At 36.2% G+C, this 19,578-nt stretch overlaps 3 protein-coding genes and 1 non-coding gene across 7 annotated transcripts; 3 read left to right on the top strand and 1 right to left on the bottom strand.

The window, feature by feature from the left end:
* Positions 1-89: 89 nt before the first annotated feature.
* Positions 90-2,393, bottom strand: LOC137743708 (methyl-CpG-binding domain-containing protein 4-like). The gene is made up of 2 exons (XM_068483640.1): positions 2,266-2,393; positions 90-988 (listed from the first exon to the last, which is right to left on the bottom strand). The coding sequence occupies exons 1-2, from the start codon at positions 2,302-2,304 to the stop codon at positions 455-457; spliced, it is 573 nt and encodes a 190-aa protein (XP_068339741.1). The 5' UTR covers positions 2,305-2,393; the 3' UTR covers positions 90-454.
* A 1,960-nt stretch (positions 2,394-4,353) lies between these two features.
* On the top strand, positions 4,354-8,355 carry LOC137742239 (putative E3 ubiquitin-protein ligase RF298). Of its 4 annotated transcripts, none has more exons than XM_068482056.1 (3): positions 4,354-4,534; positions 5,100-7,198; positions 7,555-8,355. In XM_068482056.1, the coding sequence occupies exons 2-3, from the start codon at positions 5,171-5,173 to the stop codon at positions 8,077-8,079; spliced, it is 2,553 nt and encodes an 850-aa protein (XP_068338157.1). In that variant the 5' UTR covers positions 4,354-4,534; positions 5,100-5,170; the 3' UTR covers positions 8,080-8,355. The 4 variants fall into 4 exon arrangements, with proteins under 4 accessions (XP_068338157.1, XP_068338158.1, XP_068338156.1 ...); XM_068482057.1 differs by having other exon boundaries at positions 4,354-4,554; XM_068482055.1 differs by having other exon boundaries at positions 4,354-5,971; positions 6,065-7,198.
* Positions 8,356-8,611: 256 nt separating this feature from the next.
* On the top strand, positions 8,612-8,693 carry TRNAS-UGA (transfer RNA serine (anticodon UGA)). The gene has a single exon. It is a non-coding gene; the product is annotated as a tRNA-Ser (tRNA).
* Positions 8,694-15,378: 6,685 nt separating this feature from the next.
* LOC137743748 (uncharacterized) lies at positions 15,379-19,429 on the top strand. Its single transcript, XM_068483692.1, has 4 exons — positions 15,379-16,337; positions 18,211-18,418; positions 18,652-18,781; positions 18,877-19,429. Exons 1-4 carry the CDS (start codon positions 15,424-15,426, stop codon positions 19,140-19,142), a joined length of 1,518 nt encoding a protein of 505 aa, XP_068339793.1. The 5' UTR covers positions 15,379-15,423; the 3' UTR covers positions 19,143-19,429.
* The last annotated feature ends 149 nt before the right edge of the window (positions 19,430-19,578 follow it).

The following is a 19,578-nucleotide window of genomic DNA, read 5'->3' as shown; positions in this document are numbered from 1 at the left end:
ACAAAGTATACTTCAAACGATTTTGAGAAAAAAAAAACCATACGACAGAATTGCCAGAACAAGATTTTTCAGTAAACTTTTGTTACTTCTCCTTGTAACACAAAGACTATATATCACTTGAATCTCTTGAAACGAAAATGAATACACGAAAAATCTAAAAGCCGAATAGGGGCATTTCGACTGATTTTCCTACATAAAACAGTACCAAAGTAACAAAACACGATGGAAACCCAAGAAATACAACTCCGCAAGTATCATTTTCGGATCCTTTTCAGAAATAGACCGAAGACATTTATCCGAATAACCTAGCAGCTGAAGTACAACAGAATTCCAGGATGAGCGGGGCTGGAGTGTATCAAAATTTCAACGCGCTATCAGGACGGACAAGAGACATCATTTCTACACAAAGCAAAACCTCCCAACAAAATTTTCTCCGGTGATCTTTCAACATGAGCTACTCAACATCTTTTTCACCAGCGATATCAGCACTTTGATCCTCATTCTTTTTCGTTTTAATTTTTTTGTGGCTGCTATCAGAACCCTTTTTACCAAAAATCTCAGGAACGGTGTCTTCCATTACCTTTGGGGCTGCAAAGTCGAAATCTGAAGCAGATATGCCTTCAAACATGGGGTTTTCTTTTAAAAACGCTGCCACCTGATTTTGTGATCTCAATCTTTTCCCCGTGGGTGTAATATAATACGCATCCAGTTTGGAATAATCTTTTCTAACCACCAAGTGTCTCTTGAAACCTTCTGGGGTCTTCGGAAGGTCAGGCTTATCAATGACCCAGGTCCTAGTAGCGTTGTACTCAATATCGGCAACATCGTCACAAGTCACACCAGATTTCTTGTTGCAATAAAAGGGTTGCGTACTGATTTTGCTCCTGATTTCCTCAAACTCTTCTTCTGAATGAACAACTCTCCATTTCTTGCATTCTGCACATTGTGCAGCATATACATCAATCGAACTTGTCGCTATATTTGGTTTCTGTCAAGAGAATCCAAATGGATTTAGCACATTCAAAGATTTAGTCATCCAAATCACTACCGAATGCAAAACCCAACAATAGCATTTCATCAAACTACTCATTGAAATGAAATTCAAAATCCTAAAAGAAGCATATGTACCAAATAGCATACAATTATAAGAACACAATAGAAAGTGTGCAATGTATCCCAACCCTAGTTCAATGTTATGCCAGAGGTCGTTTGAAAGTGCTTTTAAAATAGCTGAAAGCGCTTTTGGTAAAAATGTTTTTGGAACCAATCCTCAGTAAAAATAAAAGTAATCCTGGAAAAGCACTTAAAAGTGCTTCCTGAAAGAAGCACATAATTGATACTTCTTGCGGAAAGCACTTAGTACTTTTGTAACCCAATAACATTTCTCTAAAAGCGCTTTCAGTCAATTTAAAATGACTTCCAAACGATCCCTAAGGCTTCTCGATATGAGCATTCATCTATAATTCATGTCATCGTGCAATAATCGTAGTTACTCCTACACCAACCCCACTTTCATGCTACGCTAATTGCTAAAGGCTCCCTGGCATGAATGTAGATATAATCCATCTTATTGTGCAATAATCACAGTTACTCCAAACTGAACTTCTTAATAATCTCGCCGACTCTCTGAGCTAAACACTTTCAACAACATTTATGCAGTAAAAACAACAACAGATTGCTCATCACTTACCAGTAAATTGAAGAAGCACATTTAACACATAAATTACGCGCATGCTTCAAAAAAGTTTCAAAATTTATTTTAAGATCTAAGCTTATATGATAATCCATCCCCCTTAACAAAAGTTCCATAATTCTATCTTTTGCTAAATTTTAACATTTTACTGACATTAAACAATTAATGTGAATTGGGTCAATTAGCACTAAATCCTCAGTTAATTATTCTTCAAAAACTCAGAAACCCAATTCCGATGAGCAATTCCCAATGACATGCAGAGCCTTTTCGAGCTCGATTTCGAGAGATTTTCCATCTGGGTTCCGATGAAAAGAAAATTCAAGCACAAACTAATCTGGAAATGCAATCACATTGAGCTGGAATCAGTTTAAATTTCTGTTCTTTCAGCTCCCAAATTACTAATATAAATGAAAAAACAAAAGACCTTTTATTTTCTTCTCAGTTTCTTTCATTTTCCCGCGTTTTCTCGGCAACCAAACAGATCACGATTTTAAAATTTCACCGGCAGCGAATGAAAATCAGATGAGATATTGACGAGGGTGAAAATATTGGATCGAGGATTCTATTCATACCTTGGACGACGACGTTTTAGTCGTTTCTCGGCCGTCCATTTCGTGCTTCGCCGGCCGCTGAAAAATTCTCCCCTTTTCCGAATCTTGCCGAACAGCCGGAGGAGGAGGATGACACCATATGTGCTCAATTCGGTTCCTCCGTTTATATTTGGACCAGAATGACGGTTTTACCCTTTAAATGTCTACCTCTTGTATTAAAAATTAAAAATAATAATAATTGAATGAATTATGACATAAGAAACGTTGCCCGTGCTACGTAGTACGGTTTCGTGATATTTTTCATTTGTAAGTAAAAGGTATTAGGTTTGATTCTCACTAAATGCGAATTTAAATCACATTATTATTAGTTAATTACGAGGCTTAATCCGCTTTCTCATCTTCTTAGTTTAAATAATATCATTTATTAAAAAACAAATATTGACTTGTATCAAACGGTGTGTCAATTTGATTTTTAGAGGATAACAATCTTTTTTTTTTTTTTCGAATCCGGTACGAATGAGTATAAATTAAACATTCTATTCACTAGCATATTAAACTACATGCAATAATTCATTTCTTTTGTAAATGCACCCACATCAAAATTGCAAGAAATTAATAGAGATTTGCTTCATTTGGACTCAATAGAGATTATTTTTCAAAATCATAATTGCAAGAAATTATTATTTTTAAATCAAATTAAAAAAAATCAATTATTTTTTTAATCTCGACAATTAAAACAATACACAAAATAAGTCAAAAAGTAAAAACCAGCAATTACTATCCTTAAATGATCATTATCCAAAAGTGTATAATGGGGATTCCCTTTAATTATTCGGGTAATGCCATGTACATCAAATTTGCGAACTAAATAACATGTCACTAATTTGAAATAAACACATTATTCAACACTTAAGTAATAATTTAATTATAAACAATCACATCATTTATTTTGCGAAATATAATTTAAAATTTAACCTCCTTAGCATTTAATTTTTCCAAATTTGTATCTTGATATACATGGATGTGAAAAATTAGCAAAAATGTTAACTCTCCAAATTTGTGTTTTTGCTTATGCTTACTCTAAATTAAGTTCATTTGGTCCCTCGAAACCTAACATTTACCAAAAATGTTAACTTTCAAAATTTGTGTGTTTTGCTTATGCTTACTGTAAATTAAGTTCATTTGGTCCCTCAAAATCTAAAATTTTAAAGATTGGTGCCCATGAATACTCCATATATCATCATTGTCGCCACCACAATCACAAACATTACTCACTACCACAATGAACACATATCCACACTTAAATGGGTCTCGTTTAACTAAATGGATCTTTTATGTACAATAGAAATTCTCGACTTTGAATTTAGCATTTCGTTTTATTATATTAGGATGAATAAAAGAACTGTAAACTAATCATGATTTGATTATCCAAAATTTAGTGTTGGCTTTCATATTTGTTACAAAATGTTTTATGAATCCATGTTACTTATGAAGCAACCAAAACTCATTGCCTATACTTAATTATAAAATGTTACTAGTGCATGTACCTAATTATAAAATTGACATTGAATGTGGTTTTCCCATTCAACAAGTTAGTGAAAGTCCAAGCCATCCATTAACATATTTGTTTATTTTAATACAATTTAATTCGTAAAGTCATGAATAAAAAAGTTACATATAAAAAAGAGAAGAAACCAATACGATCTCAACTACCCCTTAATTAATATATTTATGAATTTCATATATTAAATTACAAGTTGTAATAACTGTAGGGGAAATCAATAATTTACATATTAAAATACATGAATTGATTGATTAAGATAACGCATGAAGCAAACTATTATGAAGGGAAATGATTGAGTTGAGTTAATTGACATATGTAAGTTGGTATTTGACAATCAAAAGAAAATTAACGAACAAAAACGAATGTGCAAAATAAAAAAAAATGTGTGTAAAAATGGCTACCCTAATTAACATAGGGTCTGTATTTTATAACTTATTCCATATAAAAAGCAAAAATTGGGCCTAAAGATGCCATGTGCAAAAGCAAAGGATCAAATTTTATTTGGTTATGTGACTCCTACATACTCCATGCCAAACCAACTCCGTTTGACCAAAAAAAGTAAAAATCCCCAAAACCCCAAACGCTTGTTCACAACAGAAGCTCATTCTCTCTCTCACTCTCTCTCTCTCTCTCTCTCTCCTCGCCACTCGCCCCCAACTTTCTCCTCGTCTTTATCGTTACGCTGCTTCTTTTTTCAGGCGACCCAAAAACCGCAGCGCTCGCCCGGTACGCCTCTTCGATTTTGGGTATAAAGTTCCAATTTTTTTTTCATATGGGTTCTTACTTTTGCTGTGTACGTTAGAGATTTTGCACCCACCGGGATCAAATTTTGGTGGGTTTTGTGAATTGGGCATCGAGTTTCTGATGCTTTTGGAGAAATGGGTTGTCGGTGATGTTTTGGTATTTCAGTAGTTGGACTTGTGTGGCTGCATGCGTTGTTTGATTTCTGCTGGGTTGTGCGGTTAATCTGTTTGTTCTCCAACTTTCGTACGATTTAAGTGCTTTTAGGTGAAGTGCTTCCTGTACCTATTTGTTCTGTCTTAGTAGCTGAGAGGTATGAAATTTGATAGTATTTCGTGTTAATTTTTAATTGAACTTGAAGAAGGAGGAATGCATATCTTGCTTGTGATTATTTATTTGATAAATCGAAGAATTTAAATTTTAGGGATTAATTGTGAAATTTTTTAGAATATGATTGCACATTTCTCTTTTGACAAATTATTTATTATTGTTTTTGGTCAAGATTCTCAGTTTTTGTTTATTTACTTGTTTTGTTGGTTGGGTCGTGTAGGGTTAATTGATTTAGAAGGGACCGGTGAAAATACTGAGGAGTTAGTTCTTGTTGTTCGTAGTAAGAAAAAAATGGTCAACAGTGGTACCCGGAAAGGCCGAGGTGCATCCTTTGGAAAAGGAAGTAAGAACAAGAGAAAATTAGCTGACCCTTCTCCAGAGAATGCAACTAAACCCGGTTCACCCCTAACTGTAACCCCTCGGAGTGAATTACCTTTGGAGGAATGCCAAAAATTGAGTGACAATGAGTCAGCGGAGGCTGGGGTGGTTCAGCCCAAAGAAGAAGTGGAAGTGGGAGATTTTGAGTGTGCAGATTGGGATGACCCAATTGTGTGCCAGCTTGAAGAACTATTGCTGTCTTATTTGCAAGCAATTTTCCGGAGTGCAATTAAGCAGGTAGCTGAACATGGGTACAGTGAGGAGGTTGCTGAAAAGGCTGTTTCAAGAGGCGGCCTTTACATTGGTGGTAAAGACCCTCTAGAAAATATTGTTAGTGATACTCTGGAGGTTCTTAAGAAAGAGAAAGATATTGATGCCTCAAATGATCAGTTTTTTAATTTGCAGCACCTGGTGGAATACACAATGCTAGAAATGATCAGTGTGGTTAGGGAGGTCAGGCCATCGTTATCAGTTGCAGAAGCAATGTGGTGGCTGCTGATATGTGACTTGAACATTTTGCTAGCCTGTACATCGGAAGGTGATCCATTTAGTGCTCTTGGTTTTGAAGAATCCTCTGATTCTTCTTCTCCCCAATTAAGCTCAAAGGCAGACGAAGCAAATTCCTCAAAGCCACCACCTGCCCATGCTCAAAAGAATCCTCCTGAAGCACTCAAATTTGGAAGTTTCCGTAAACATTCTCATGCACCCAAAGAGGTAACTTCTGAGAAAGATAGTTTGTCATCTATGCTAGATAGTCTGGAAAAATGCTTAGGATTCACTGGTGAAAATGTCCAATCAATATCTCAGACATCTACCTCTGAAGAAAAGTCAGGAGCTCTAAAGGGGCGCACCAAGAAAGAATTAGCAGCACTTCGGAAGAAGTCCGTCCATATGGATCAAAATTACAGCGCTTATGAGAAAAGAGGAGGCTTCAAATCAGGGAAAGTCACGATTGGTGGTTTTGTTCTAGAGAAGAGGCTAAAGCCTCCTCCTGAAATTCCCGATGAACAAGCAACAGTTGCATCCTCAAAGTCAAGTGCCAAAGCTGGAGCCACCATCCCTTCTTCTGATGGAAGACATCATGCTTCAACCAAGATTTCATCTGCTTCGCTAGCAACAGGTGGCACAGTAACATTACCTATATCTTACTTGCGACCCACAGATCCCAAGCTTTCGCAGAAGTCTTGTTTGGAAAAGAAATCTGGACCTAAGGCTAAGACCCCGGCATCCCCCAAGAATCATGATTGCTGTGCTGGCTTGCCATGTGATGACAAGTCTCTAGGAAAGGATATCCCAAGAGATGAGATTGATGAGCTGTTTTTGAAGTCAGTTCCTCAGCTGAAGGATCTTGTTCCTCTTGATTACTGTGCTGGCATCCCATATGATAAGTCCCTAGGAAAGTATGTCGCGCAAGATGAAAGGGATGAGCTGATTTTGAATCTAGTTCCTCGGCTGGAGGAGCTGCACAATGAACTAGAAAGCTGGACTAATTGGGCCAATGAGAAGGTCATGCAGGTTTCGCATAGGCTTGGTAAGGAACGACCTGAACTTAAAATACTGAGGCAAGAGAAGGCAGAAGCAGAGAAATTTAAAAAGGAGAAACAAATGTTGGAGGAGAACACGGTGAAGAGAATCTCTGAGTTAAAGAATGCATTAAGTAATGCAACTGACCAGGTTGAGAAAGCTACCTCTAAAATCTGTAGGCTTGAGTTGGAGAATTCCACTCTGAAAGAGGAATTGAGTGCTGCCAAAAGAATGGCTGTAGAGTCCGTTGCACGTAACCAGGAAGCATTAGAGAGGGAGCAGAAGGAACTGAAAAGGGCCCAGGTATGGGAGGGGCTGAGGAGCGCATTGCAGGAAGAGCTTGAGACAGGAAAGAAGAAGGTGGCTCAACTGCAACAGGATTTAGGCAAGGCAAAAAATGTCCATCATCAAATCGAGGTATGCAACTTCAACGTGTAGATATAACAGTTACCTTTCAAGATTATGTTTTGTGAACAGGTGAACAAGGGCATAAATTCATGATAAGAATCGTGGGGCCTTGTTTTTCAGAAAATTGTTTGCGTGCGGTGCTGCTAAGTCAACAGTTGTTCTCACTGAGCATAATAATTAATAAGGAAGCTAGTTATTCAGAATGAAGAAATAAAGAAAATTTAGTAGAGAGGCAAACACACGTGTAATACTAGCTTTCTTCTAGTCAATTTTGTGCTGGTATAATTTTATGGCCCGTTGCATATTTGGTAATATACATTGCTGTTCTGGTTGTTATTTCTCACTAGTATTACTAAATTTTACAGGCTAGATGGAAAAGGGAGAATATAGAAAAGGAGAAAATACTTGCGCAGGCTGACTCCATAAGAAAAGAAAGAGAACAATGTGAAGCTTTGACAAAATTGGAGGAGGACGGGATCAAACTGAGCGCAGAATATGATATGCGGGAGTATATGGAAGACATTAGAAAAGTTGAGAGCAAGTTATCAGAACTTAAGTTGAAGTCCGACTCCTCAAGAATTGCAGCACTAAGAAGGGGCGCTGCCGGAAGCTTTGGAGGTTCCCCGTCAGACAGAAAAGGTGGGCTGGCAACAAAGGGAAACCAAAACGCTACAAGCTCCAAGAAGGTAAGGAATTCCCCGGATTTGAGACAGGACCGCGAGTGTGTGATGTGCCTATCTGAGGAGATGTCGGTGGTGTTCCTTCCGTGTGCACATCAGGTTGTTTGTGCAGATTGCAATGAGCTTCACAAGAAACAAGGAATGAAGGATTGCCCTTCTTGTAGGACCCCGATTCAGCGGAGGATCAATGTGCGGTATGCTCATCCTTAGCGTGTAAACTTTCTAGCGAGAACGGTGACTGGATCAATGGAGGAGACAGTGCTAAACTCATTCCTGCTATATGGTGGAATCTGTCCTCCTTTTTTTCTGGGTCACTGTTCAAATAGTTTAGCTCCAAAAAGATACAGATACAGAAGAGTTTGTAAAGGGTAGGAAGTTGGTTTTTTCGTTTTATGAAATTTGCCTTCTGCAGTGCCCCTTCATTCTGTTTCTTTTCAACCTGATTTTTCTGACCTAAAACAAAATAAAAAGAACTTAATTGTTACAGTTTTCGTCTCGTTTGGTGCCCGGAATTGGGTTGGATTGGATAGTTTACCGTGAATTTCATTTACGTTGAAGGAAGAAATAAAGAAATTTTTTTTTCAGGATGAACTAGAATATGAATTTCTATTCCTGCAATTGGAAAAAAAAAAAATATATCATTCACCTCTACCTTTGACCGCAGATTTTTGTGATGCCATGTGGTTGTAATTTATATGGTCTTTTAACATATTTTAAATAATTAGAAAACAATTAACACGAAGTCGATATGTCCGAGTGGTTAAGGAGACAGACTTGAAATCTGTTGGGCTTCGCCCGCGCAGGTTCGAACCCTGCTGTCGACGACTTCCTTTTTTTTTTTTTTTTTTTTATTTTTTTTATTTTGGTTTAATTCTGCTTTACATATTTCAAAGCCTCAAAATTTCATATCAGCAAGTTAATAATTCCTTCTTATGAAATTATTTACTTACAGAAAAATAACGCTCGTATCAAAGGAGAAGACAACTCCACAAGCATCCACCCACACTTTTTAACCTGCACTATTTGAAAGCAAATGCAGAAGATTCATCCAAAAAAGTTGAAACTAACTTCTATCGGTCGTTGTAAGATCACTAATATTATAACTCATCGATCAATAACACTACAACCATGAGCTGGTGGTCCAGTGATAAAGAGCGGATTGCGAGGCTTCCTTCAAACTAAAAACTGGAGGTCTCAGGTTTGAAACCCACTGCCGATGTGAAAGCCAGACTTGTGGCCAGGGGAATGTTGAAATGCCTCTGTGAGTCAATAAAAGTCTCTGTCTTGCGCGACTTATGCCCCACCTAGGCAATAAATGACTGACCACCGTCCCGATTAAACCCTAGGCGTTTGAAAATTAAGAAAGGGTGCCTAGATCTGCATAGGCGCCCATCGAACTCACCTAGGTCGCGACTCTCACGTAGACAGAAAATAGATAATTTTCATTTCGCAATTTATTTTTTTAACAAATTGTAAGAGAATTGTTTAATATTTGGATGAACACTCATTATATATTCGTTCCTCATGTTTTCCATATGTTCTAATACTTAATAATTCTTGACATTTTATTTTGCAATTTATATATTCAATACAATTATGTATTTTTTAAAATATAAGTAGACATTTATTTATATGTTATATAATAAATTTAATTTAAATTAAAAAAACCACCTAGGCACTAGACCCTTACCCACTGCCCAACTAACGTCTAGCACCTTTTAGAACTTTGTTAATGCTACATGTGTTTTAGTCGTTAGATTTAATTTCCACAACTATTAAATCTTTTATTTTTAACCTTAACCATTCATTTTTCGCACCACTCAATGTTTAGTACTACTTAAAAACTGCAAATCTTTGGGGCATCTGGCCATGTGAATTAGGCTTCTAAAAATACCCATCAAATTAAAGGTGGGAAAAACAACATCCATACACCATTGAAAGCTCTGGCCATAAATAGGCCAATGATTGGTTCATTGTCTCATAAAAAGCTACCTACTATTTGCACCAACAGGATCCTTTCCGGATCCTTTTGGAGAAGATCCTGAAAATCCGTGAATTGTGTTCGTTCATCTTAATCAAGCGATCAATTTTTATTATGTATAGTTTGTGTTTAATTTTAAATAAAAATATTAAAAATAATTTCTGACCCCACAATGTATGATGAACGGACACGATTCACGAATCTTCCGGATTCCTAATTGCATAGCATGATACAGTGCCAAGCAATATTTATTCTCTTACACAAGAATATCGAATATATTTCTTGATCTGACACTAAGATGTATTTTGTCGTCATGCCAATTTCATTATAGTTTAACCTAAATATTTTAAGCAGATCCGAATTCGATCAGTTGATCAGAATAGTTTGTTCATTCCTCTTAATTAAACTCATATATCATAAAAATAAAATAATTTAGAATATTAAATCGTCGAAAGAAACCCTAAAGCCCAAACCGACCGGATTGACCCGCTTGGTTTGCCACAAATTCAGTATAATTGCCTAATTTCGTTCGGTTTTGTAACTGAATTGATCTAGTTGGACGTCGAACCGGTTTTCAAAATCGATAGCTGTCGGTGCAACATAACCGGCCGAAACTCAAAAGAGCCAGGAGTATTCGGACCCCAAACGTTTGGCACCAAAGCACTATAGCACCTTCAATGCTATGTCATATGCATGATGAAATTGTGCCCAGAAAGTAAACCCTACATGCATGTTAGAAAGACCAGTAGCCAGCTGACCTTCCGCTAAAAACCAAAACTGAAAAACCCTACTTCCCATGATCTCTAGCAGACAACAAGAACATCTTTAATAATTCCACACTCACGGATCTCTCTCTCTCTCTCTCTATACGTAGGAGAGACAAGGACAAGGAGAGGCACTTAGATATATATATTCTCACTGCTCGTTTCCGTCTTTCAAAAGCGAAAATACTAAAACTGCATTATTTGATATCAGTGTTATAAAATCAAGCCTTTGAGGCGCGCCTAGCTAGCCGGCCTTCGGGGAGGGGTAGTGAAAAGACGCCTCTACCTAGCGAGAGTAGGCTTAAACTTGTCCTACTCTCGCTAGACGCATGAGGCATTAGTTGGGGCCTCTTTTTTTTTTCAAGGTTAGGTTTCTCTCCGACGGTGAAGCAATTTTTTATTTGATTGTTGATTATTCTACCATAATGTTTGATTTCGACTCTATTATTAATTATATTATAAATACATATATGGGAACTTTAACGAAAAACTTCATGTACTGTTCATTTTAACGAAAAACCACATTTTTATACTAAAAAGTTAATCCTGGTACTATTCACTTTCCCCTTTATTTTGTCCTTATCGTTAAAACATAAAGTTTTCAAACAATTTTCATTAGTTTTCCTTATATATATTAATAATTTTAGGTTCCATGAGATTTTGCCTCACGTCTTAAGCCTTTCTCCTAGGCAGGGTATTCTTAAAATGGCTTCATCTTTGCCTTTTAAAACGTTGTTTGACATTGAACGATCGAAAATGCTGTTACGTTTTTTTTTTTGAAGGTTAGGTTTCTCTCCGACGGTGAGGAAATTTTTTATTTGATTGTTGATTATTCTACCATAATGTTTGATTTCGACTCTATTATTGATTATATTATAAATATATATAATATATATTAATAATTTTAGGTCCTGTAAGATTTTGCCTCACGCCTTAAGCCTTTCTCCTAGGCGGGGTATTCATGAAATGCCTTGGCTTCATCTTTCCCTTTTAAAACGTTGTTTGATATTGAACGATCAAAAATACTGTTATGTTTCAGTGTATCTAAATGGAAAAGAATGATATGAATGATGAGAATTATACGTGGGGACATCAGAAAAGAGCTGTCAATTTGCTGAAAACATAGGAGCGTAACTATAAGTGCTTACAGTGTCCATGGCCATGCAATCGGCATCTTTCTTGATGCATCAAATCCGGCTAGATCCACCCCATTAATTCATAAATTAACAAATCCCCAAGTTACCTAATCTTTTATATATACATGTATGTAATTATCTGTGCCTCCCTGCCCCCATTTAATAATTCTTCCATCTTTCAGAGAATGCGGATTCCATTTTTGTCAACATTTGTTGTCCAGCACTCTTGGCTTTTCTGATATATCGTCACCATTTTATCTGTATTGCAGGATGATACCGGTCTTAGTCAAGGGAGCGTCTTGTGGAGGAGGGGACTCTATTCGGGGATATTTTTGTGGCGGTATCTTAAGCAATCAACTACGTATTGTATGAATTAACTTTTTCACGTATTGACAAAGGCATCTAAGCTGTACTTAAGTTCTTCTCGTTTTCAGGTATTGCCCCATTTGTCAATTGCTGACGAGGTGACACTTACATATATATATATATATATATATATATATATATATATATATATATATATATATATATATATATATATATATTTAAGGAATTTCATTTTAAGAGACTTATACTTCGTTTGAAATTGCTTTTAAAATGACTGAAATTAATTTTTGTAAAAATATTTTTGAAATCAATATTTAGTAAAAATGTAAGTGAATCTTGTGTAAGCACTTAAAGTGGATATTGGAAGAGCATTTGAAGTGTTTCTTACAAGAAACACATAATTGGTACTTCTTGCAAGAAGCACTTTAAGTGCTTTTAGAACCTAGAAATATTTTTCTTCAAAATAATTTTTGGTCGTTTTAAAAGTACTTATAAACGAGCCCTTAATCAGACCAAGATCCTTAGAGTTGTATGTACCATTTCAAATATTTGACGTGTTACTTTGTCAGATCCATTAACCTGACACCAAATATTAAAACAAGAGAATTGGCATAACTTAAGTTAATAATTTGACAGCATAATAATATGTTTTAACAAGAGGGTGATGTTCTTTTCGTATGCGTATGTATGTATACGTATACTTCTAGAATAATGGGCCCCTTTTCAGATTTTAGGATGATGAGAAGAGAGCCCACAGGCGATACACACACCTCATTCTCAAAACATTGGGCTCCACTTCGAGCAGTCCAGCTCCCATTATGCGAGAAATTTTTCAATACGTTGGGAATACGGTTTAATACAACAAGCGTTATAAAATAAATTGTTGAATTTTTCTTTTTTTTAAGTTTTTAACCATTTGTATTATTACAGTTGGTATGTCGAGCTGTGTTTCTGGTATATTAAAAAAATCTCTTCCACTAAGCTAGCACAGGAGAGTAGGATACGCCGGATTTCAGGTGACGTGGCTTTCGCAATAAGAATCCTACTTGCATTGCATGCATGGTCTGTGGTTGTACGGTTCTCCATTTTCATATTAATTTTTTCTTCCCCCTTTCAAATAATAATTATTTACATTTATTTTTCCATGTTTATTATTGGACGTCGTTACTTGAAAAATAATTAACATTATCTTAATCAAAATCCCAAAAACGACATTGCTCTGGAGTCCAATAAACAATTAGGCAGGCTATATACAAATGGTAAAAATTGCATCACCATTTCTTTCTTTTCCTGGAGCAGTTGGGAATAGGATTGTATGGAATTGGAATTAAATATAATCACGTGGTACAACATGTCACATATTAATACATGAAAGAATGATAGAGTTAATGTATCTCATTTTAAAGTATGCATTAAATCTTTTATAGTGGTGGTTATTTTGGTTTTTACAAAGCTTAGAGCCAATTTAATTTTGCTTTTTAGGTTTCTATTTGAATAAAAACATCTTTTCAACAAAAAAAAAAAAGGGATCTTGTTTAGCACTCTAATTTCTTCAAAGTAACAACATCGGAGACACAACTTGGCCAACTAAGGCCAAAAGCATATCGACGGTAGAAGGGACGAGCCAACAGGTGGACACAAAAGGCGGACCGGTTGACCCAACCTAAGGTCCAACTACGAGCTTTTTAACTGCAGCAACTTAAATATCAGTTATTGAAGCTGGAATTATCGCAGTTGCTGGCTAGTACTTGCTCTTCAATGGATCCTCGTTAAGGGATTTAGATTGTACTCATTCCAATTACCAGACTTATAAAGCCCGATATTGTTATTTTTGTTTCAATGCCTCCTCGTGTCAAGATTAGGTAATTTGTGTGCTTGCTATGTTCCTTAGATGTGTTAGCCGTTTCGCAGGCTTCCTCTCCGAAAACGAACCCCTAATTCCCCATCCCCCGTCACCACCATGGTAGGCCACTATCCTACCACGAAAGTTGATAGGGCAAATATTTGAATGAGGCATTGCTAGCACAATGGATGTGCGATCCGTCGAGTTATCATGAATCATTAGAACAACGGGTAGAGCCAGTGTTGACCTTTTATCTAATAAATGCATCTCTTTCAAAAGTTGGGGTTTATGTATACATTAACTCTAGAATTACTACGGTTATCCGGATAGCAAATACCATTAAACAAACTATAACTAATTTATGAGTTATTCACAGTTTCACTATTTGATTTTTTTCATGCTTACACATGCATGACTTAATCCACACATTTTATAATGCGTGACTTAGTTATAACTCGTTATTGTATTTTAGTTCGACATAATTCTATGGCTTGAATCTTTAGTATTCTCTTATTTATTACCTGTGTCTACTATTCTCTACAACGACTTGAGCAGTAGTCTACACTCTATGTTTATTTACTTGGTCTGATGGAAGTCATGAATTAGGTAAGGGAAAAAGTAATGTGATTCGAACTATAGTCCTCATAGTTGATTTGATTCTTAATTTTTCAAGTATTTGATTATGGATTTCAAGTTAGATCCCGTCAATTCCATATGCGAAGAGAACTTAGAAATTGGAATGATTTCAATACCCGTATTTTAACGTACGTAGGAAACTGAAAATCAAAATCATTTTGATTTCTAACATCAGTAAGTATAAACGTGTTATAAATTAAACTAAGGGCTTTTTTACTTAACAAATATGGAAAGAGGAAAGAATCAGAAAGTTTAAACATAAGAGAAGTAAGAAAAGGGAATCATATCAACTAGTCCCCTAATTAATTTAATTTTTAATTAGGGAAGTATTATTGACACTCCAAAAATCTCAGTCTACACTTCTCACCAGCGTATTTTTCTTTCCTAATATAGAAAGTTTAGAGTGTAGAATGAGATTTTTGAAGTGCTAATAACAATTCTCTTTATTTATTAGGTATTTGATTACGAATTTCAAAAGAAAATTTACACTTTTTCGATTTCCTACATATAGGTAAACGCAAAAAAAAGTTAAAATTGTCAAGTAATTTCGTTACTTATATTTCAGTAAACGCAAGAAACTTAAAAATCAAAATAATTCTAATTCTTATTTCTTGTAAATAAACATGTTCTCAACTGCTGATAAATGATTCAAACTCAAGTGCAAAGACGAAAGCGTATTGGTGTGACTAACTTAGGCTAAAATCATCATGGCTATGGTTGACTGCCAAGTGTCACCAACCCATTTCTCAGAAGACTCCTTCAAAGTTCAAACATTTTCATCTCACACCAAAACAACCGTCACAGAGCCACTGTAGAAAACAACTCTGCACCTTCCCTTCTCTCCAATTCCTCCCTTTAAAAATCCCCATGCTCTCACAAACTCCCACCAACAAAAACTCCACCACAATGCTCAAAATCCTCAACAAGAAGCTCCTCCGCCTCTGCTCCCTCCTCCGCTGGCCGGCCCGCCGCCGTTCCCGCCCCAAAGTCGTCATAAAAAAGTTCGGAAAAACAAGCTCCAGAAAATCCCAACCCGAAAATGAAACCAATGCCACTCATGCGTTGGCGGCAGTACACCCCAATACCGACTCAAAACCAGAGCGGCCGATTCGGGTGGCGACTTTCAACGCTGCTCTCTTCTCAATGGCGCCGGCGGTTCCGAAAGCCGAGAAATTCGGGAACTTGGACGGCGAAAATGGAGGTAGTAGCTTGAAGCTTCATAAGCACGTTGGTCGAACAAAGTCTTCGGGAAGCGAACGTCCGAAGAGCATTCTAAAACAGAGTCCCCTGCATCCAAATCCAAAGAACAATTCGGATAATCTCACGAAACAGCAGAAGTTTTCGAAATCTAAGTTAAGGGTTTCGATCAATCTGCCGGATAACGAGATTTCGCTGCTAAAAAACCGGCAGTTGAGCTTTTCGGAAGGCAGAGCAAAGGAAGATGCTTTTTCTCCGGTCACAGGAAAATCGACTCTTAGATCGTCGAGTTTGGGATTTTCTGGAGTTTTAAGAAGTGGGGCTGCGGCGGATGGAGATTTGTACACAAGTCATCGGACGGTTCTTGAAGTTTTGAGAGAGATGGATGCTGATGTTTTGGCGCTGCAGGATGTGAAGGCGGAGGAGGAGAAGGATATGAAGCCGCTGTCTGACTTGGCGGCGGCGTTGGGAATGAATTATGTTTTTGCCGAGAGCTGGGCGCCGGAGTACGGCAACGCTATTTTGTCGAAATGGCCAATTAAGCGGTCCAAGATCGTCAAAATCTTGGACGACACCGATTTCAGGTTAGAAATTCTCTACGCATAACGTCCATTTGTCAAAATATGAATCTTTATTCCATAGCCGAACTATTAACTTGACCAAGTAAAATTCTCCATATATTAACAGTTTATTAAATTACGAACGTCCGTTTTGTAGTCGGATTATTAATTTCTCATTAAAATCCTTTGTCTTTTGATAGGGATGATAATTATACTGCTTTTATGTTGACTAATTAAAGTGGTCTAATTCCAAAGCAAATATCTTTCATTTGAATGCAAAGTTTATGGTCCCAAACTTTACAAAAACAAATTTAAAGACATTTTCACTTGTTTTTATCTCTTCCTTTCTTTCATAAGGTCATCAATTATTATAAAGTTCCAAACTTTACTACAAATTACAGTCTAAAATTATTTGGGTAACTTTTCAAAGGCCAGGGCATATTTGCCCATATCAGAATTGGAGAGATTTTTTTTAAGGAAAATTAATGAAAATGGCTTGAAAACTTTGAGTTTTAACAAAAATGAAAAAAATGTGTTGTAAGTGAATAGTACCATGATTGACTTTTTAGAGTAAAAATGTGGTTTTTCGTTAAAGTAAACAGTACCTGGAGCTTTTTGTTAAAGTTTCATTTTTTTTTATTGCCAAGAACATAGTACGGTACACAAATATCATAATACAAGGGATTATATACTTGAAAATAAAAATTGAACTACTTTTATTATGACAATATACTGAACCGTACTTTTGGCAGACTGAAATGTTTCTCTTAGAATTGATACCTGTTTTTTAAATAAATTCGATGGTCTATCTGTTTAAGTGCTTGAATTGCCTGTCTGGGTTGTCTTTACGTATTTTATGTATTAGGTAGAAACTTTTGGTGTTTTACTGGGTCTGTAATTATCTCATTAACAGCTGTGTTCTGCAGAGTTGTCAACCAAATTTGTAAATTTTTAATATTATCTTCTGGTTTTTCTCATGACTTCTACATTCATTCATTCATTCAATTTTAACTGACCGAACTCACATTTGTACCTAAAATTTCGAGTTCACAGATGTAACTGTTGGCTGAGAAGTTAGTTGAGATTGTACTTGATGGATTGGAACTTGGAACCATAGAAAGAATTGCTTGCATTATTATCTAATGAGGTTTCTTTTGGGAAAGGTTTGAAATGATGGGAAAATCTTTTCAGAAGGCCTCTTAATCCTACTTAGCTAATCTTAAGCCCCCTTTTAATGAAAGCGAAATATCTCTGTTAACAAGTATTATAAAAGTAAATGTTAGGTAAGGAATGCATTGGCGTCCCTGCAAGTCTGCGATATAGGTGGATTATATTAATTAAATAATTTGCATGATTGAGAAGGCAGCATTCCCCTTAACTATTTGTGATTTATTTTTTCGGACTAAGATTTTCTTCTTTCCCACCAGTCTCTCCTCTCTCTCTCCCTTTTTTTTTTAAATTATTTTTTTAAATAAAAAAATCAATGTGAGATGTTTACGTAGGTTAATCGTGACCGTTCAAATAAAATGAGACTAGAAGAGAAGAAAATTATACTCATTTTTTTTCTGTTAGCAACGAGAACATCATGATTAGTGCCAAGTTGAATTATTTAAGTGAAAAGTGAAAATCAGGCATAAAGATGAAAGTAGGATACTCTAGGATGGTCGCTCTCTTGCATCTATGTTCGAGTCTTCACTTAAATGATCATAATTTAGAATATCCTTTGTAATTAAAAAAATATGTTGATTTAGGTTAGGTCAGTTAGTTAAGACAATGTGTCAAACTCCTTACATTTGAGTTGGAGTCTCATTTCTATAAAGTGAAGTAGTTTAGAATATTATCGTGTAAGGCAAAAAGATTAATGGAATTTTGGGTGCTTGATGAAAACGACACACAGGAATGTCCTGAAGGCCACCATTGATGTTCCTGAAGCAGGAGAAGTAAACTTCCATTGCACCCACCTCGATCATCTTGATGAGAGCTGGAGGATGAGGCAGATCAATGCTATAATCCAATCAAGCAATGAGCCCCATATCTTGGCTGGAGGCCTCAATTCTTTGGATGAGTCAGACTATTCTCAAGAAAGATGGACAGATATTGTAAAGGTAAGACATGATTACACTTCCAAATTATCAGAAATTCTCTGTGCAGGACATCCAGCTTTTATCAAAAATATCGATTTTGTATGGATAACATGTCTATCCGTTTTGTTATTGACATCTAATCTATCAATATTTTCAGCAATTCGTCCTTTAAAAAAAGGAAAAAAAAGTCATGTTGAGAGAAGAACCGTACACATTATATACTTTAACAACCCTTTAATTTGTTTTGGCTGCAGTATTATGAGGATATGGGGAAACCAAGGCCTAAGGTTGAAGTAATGAGATACTTGAAGAGCAAGCAATACACAGATGCTAAGGACTTTGAAGGAGAATATGAGTCAGTAGTGATGATTGCCAAAGGCCAAAGTAAACAAACCCGAAACCCTAACATTAACTTATTAACTGGTTTGCACTTCAGCACTACTGTTTTTCTAAATGCCTAAATTTGTACTTTGACGCAGGCGTGCAGGGAACATGCAAGTACGGAACGAGAGTCGATTATATATTGGCATCTGCAAATTCACGTTACAAATTTGTTCCTGGATCATACTCAGTGTTTTCTTCCAAAGGAACATCAGATCATCATATAGTAAGAGTTGATGTGGTAAAAGTGGATAACTGTGTTGAAGAAAATAACACCAGAAGAAGGCAGGTGAAGCAGAAAGTTACCAAGATAACAAACACTACTTCTCCATCAAAAGGGATATGGAAAATCCCACATATATGAAGAAAAAAACACAGATAATAATTGACTTTTACTTTTGACAGTGTAGGTTTAGGGTTTGGTTTGTTGAAGGAAGGGCAGGTTTTGGCTTCGGATCTGCTTTTATCTCCTACAGTTAGTAGAATATTCAGTGTCTGCATGGGTTGTTGGGGATAGAACGTGCCAAGGGAAAAGTTGAAATTTGATGTGGTTGGTTAGCAATTTCTTACTTCTTCAAATTGTACAGCAGAGTTATAAAGTAATATATTTTGAGAGTGATTTCTTTGGGGTGGTGCTATATATCCATACAAGGAGAAATTTTTAGTTGTGACGGGAACACAAGTGGTACATCATATGTTTTAATAGGAATGATGGGTTTATTTTTTAAGCTATTAACTTTTTAGCATGCATATCTCACCTTTTGTATAGTGACATGTGGTGTACCACCCCGTGTACTAGT

The sequence above is a fragment of the Pyrus communis genome, chromosome 8 (assembly GCF_963583255.1).
Source record: "Pyrus communis chromosome 8, drPyrComm1.1, whole genome shotgun sequence".
Lineage (NCBI taxonomy): Eukaryota > Viridiplantae > Streptophyta > Magnoliopsida > Rosales > Rosaceae > Pyrus > Pyrus communis.
Note: the sequence above shows the minus strand (reverse complement) of the source record. Positions and strands in the feature narration are given on the sequence as shown.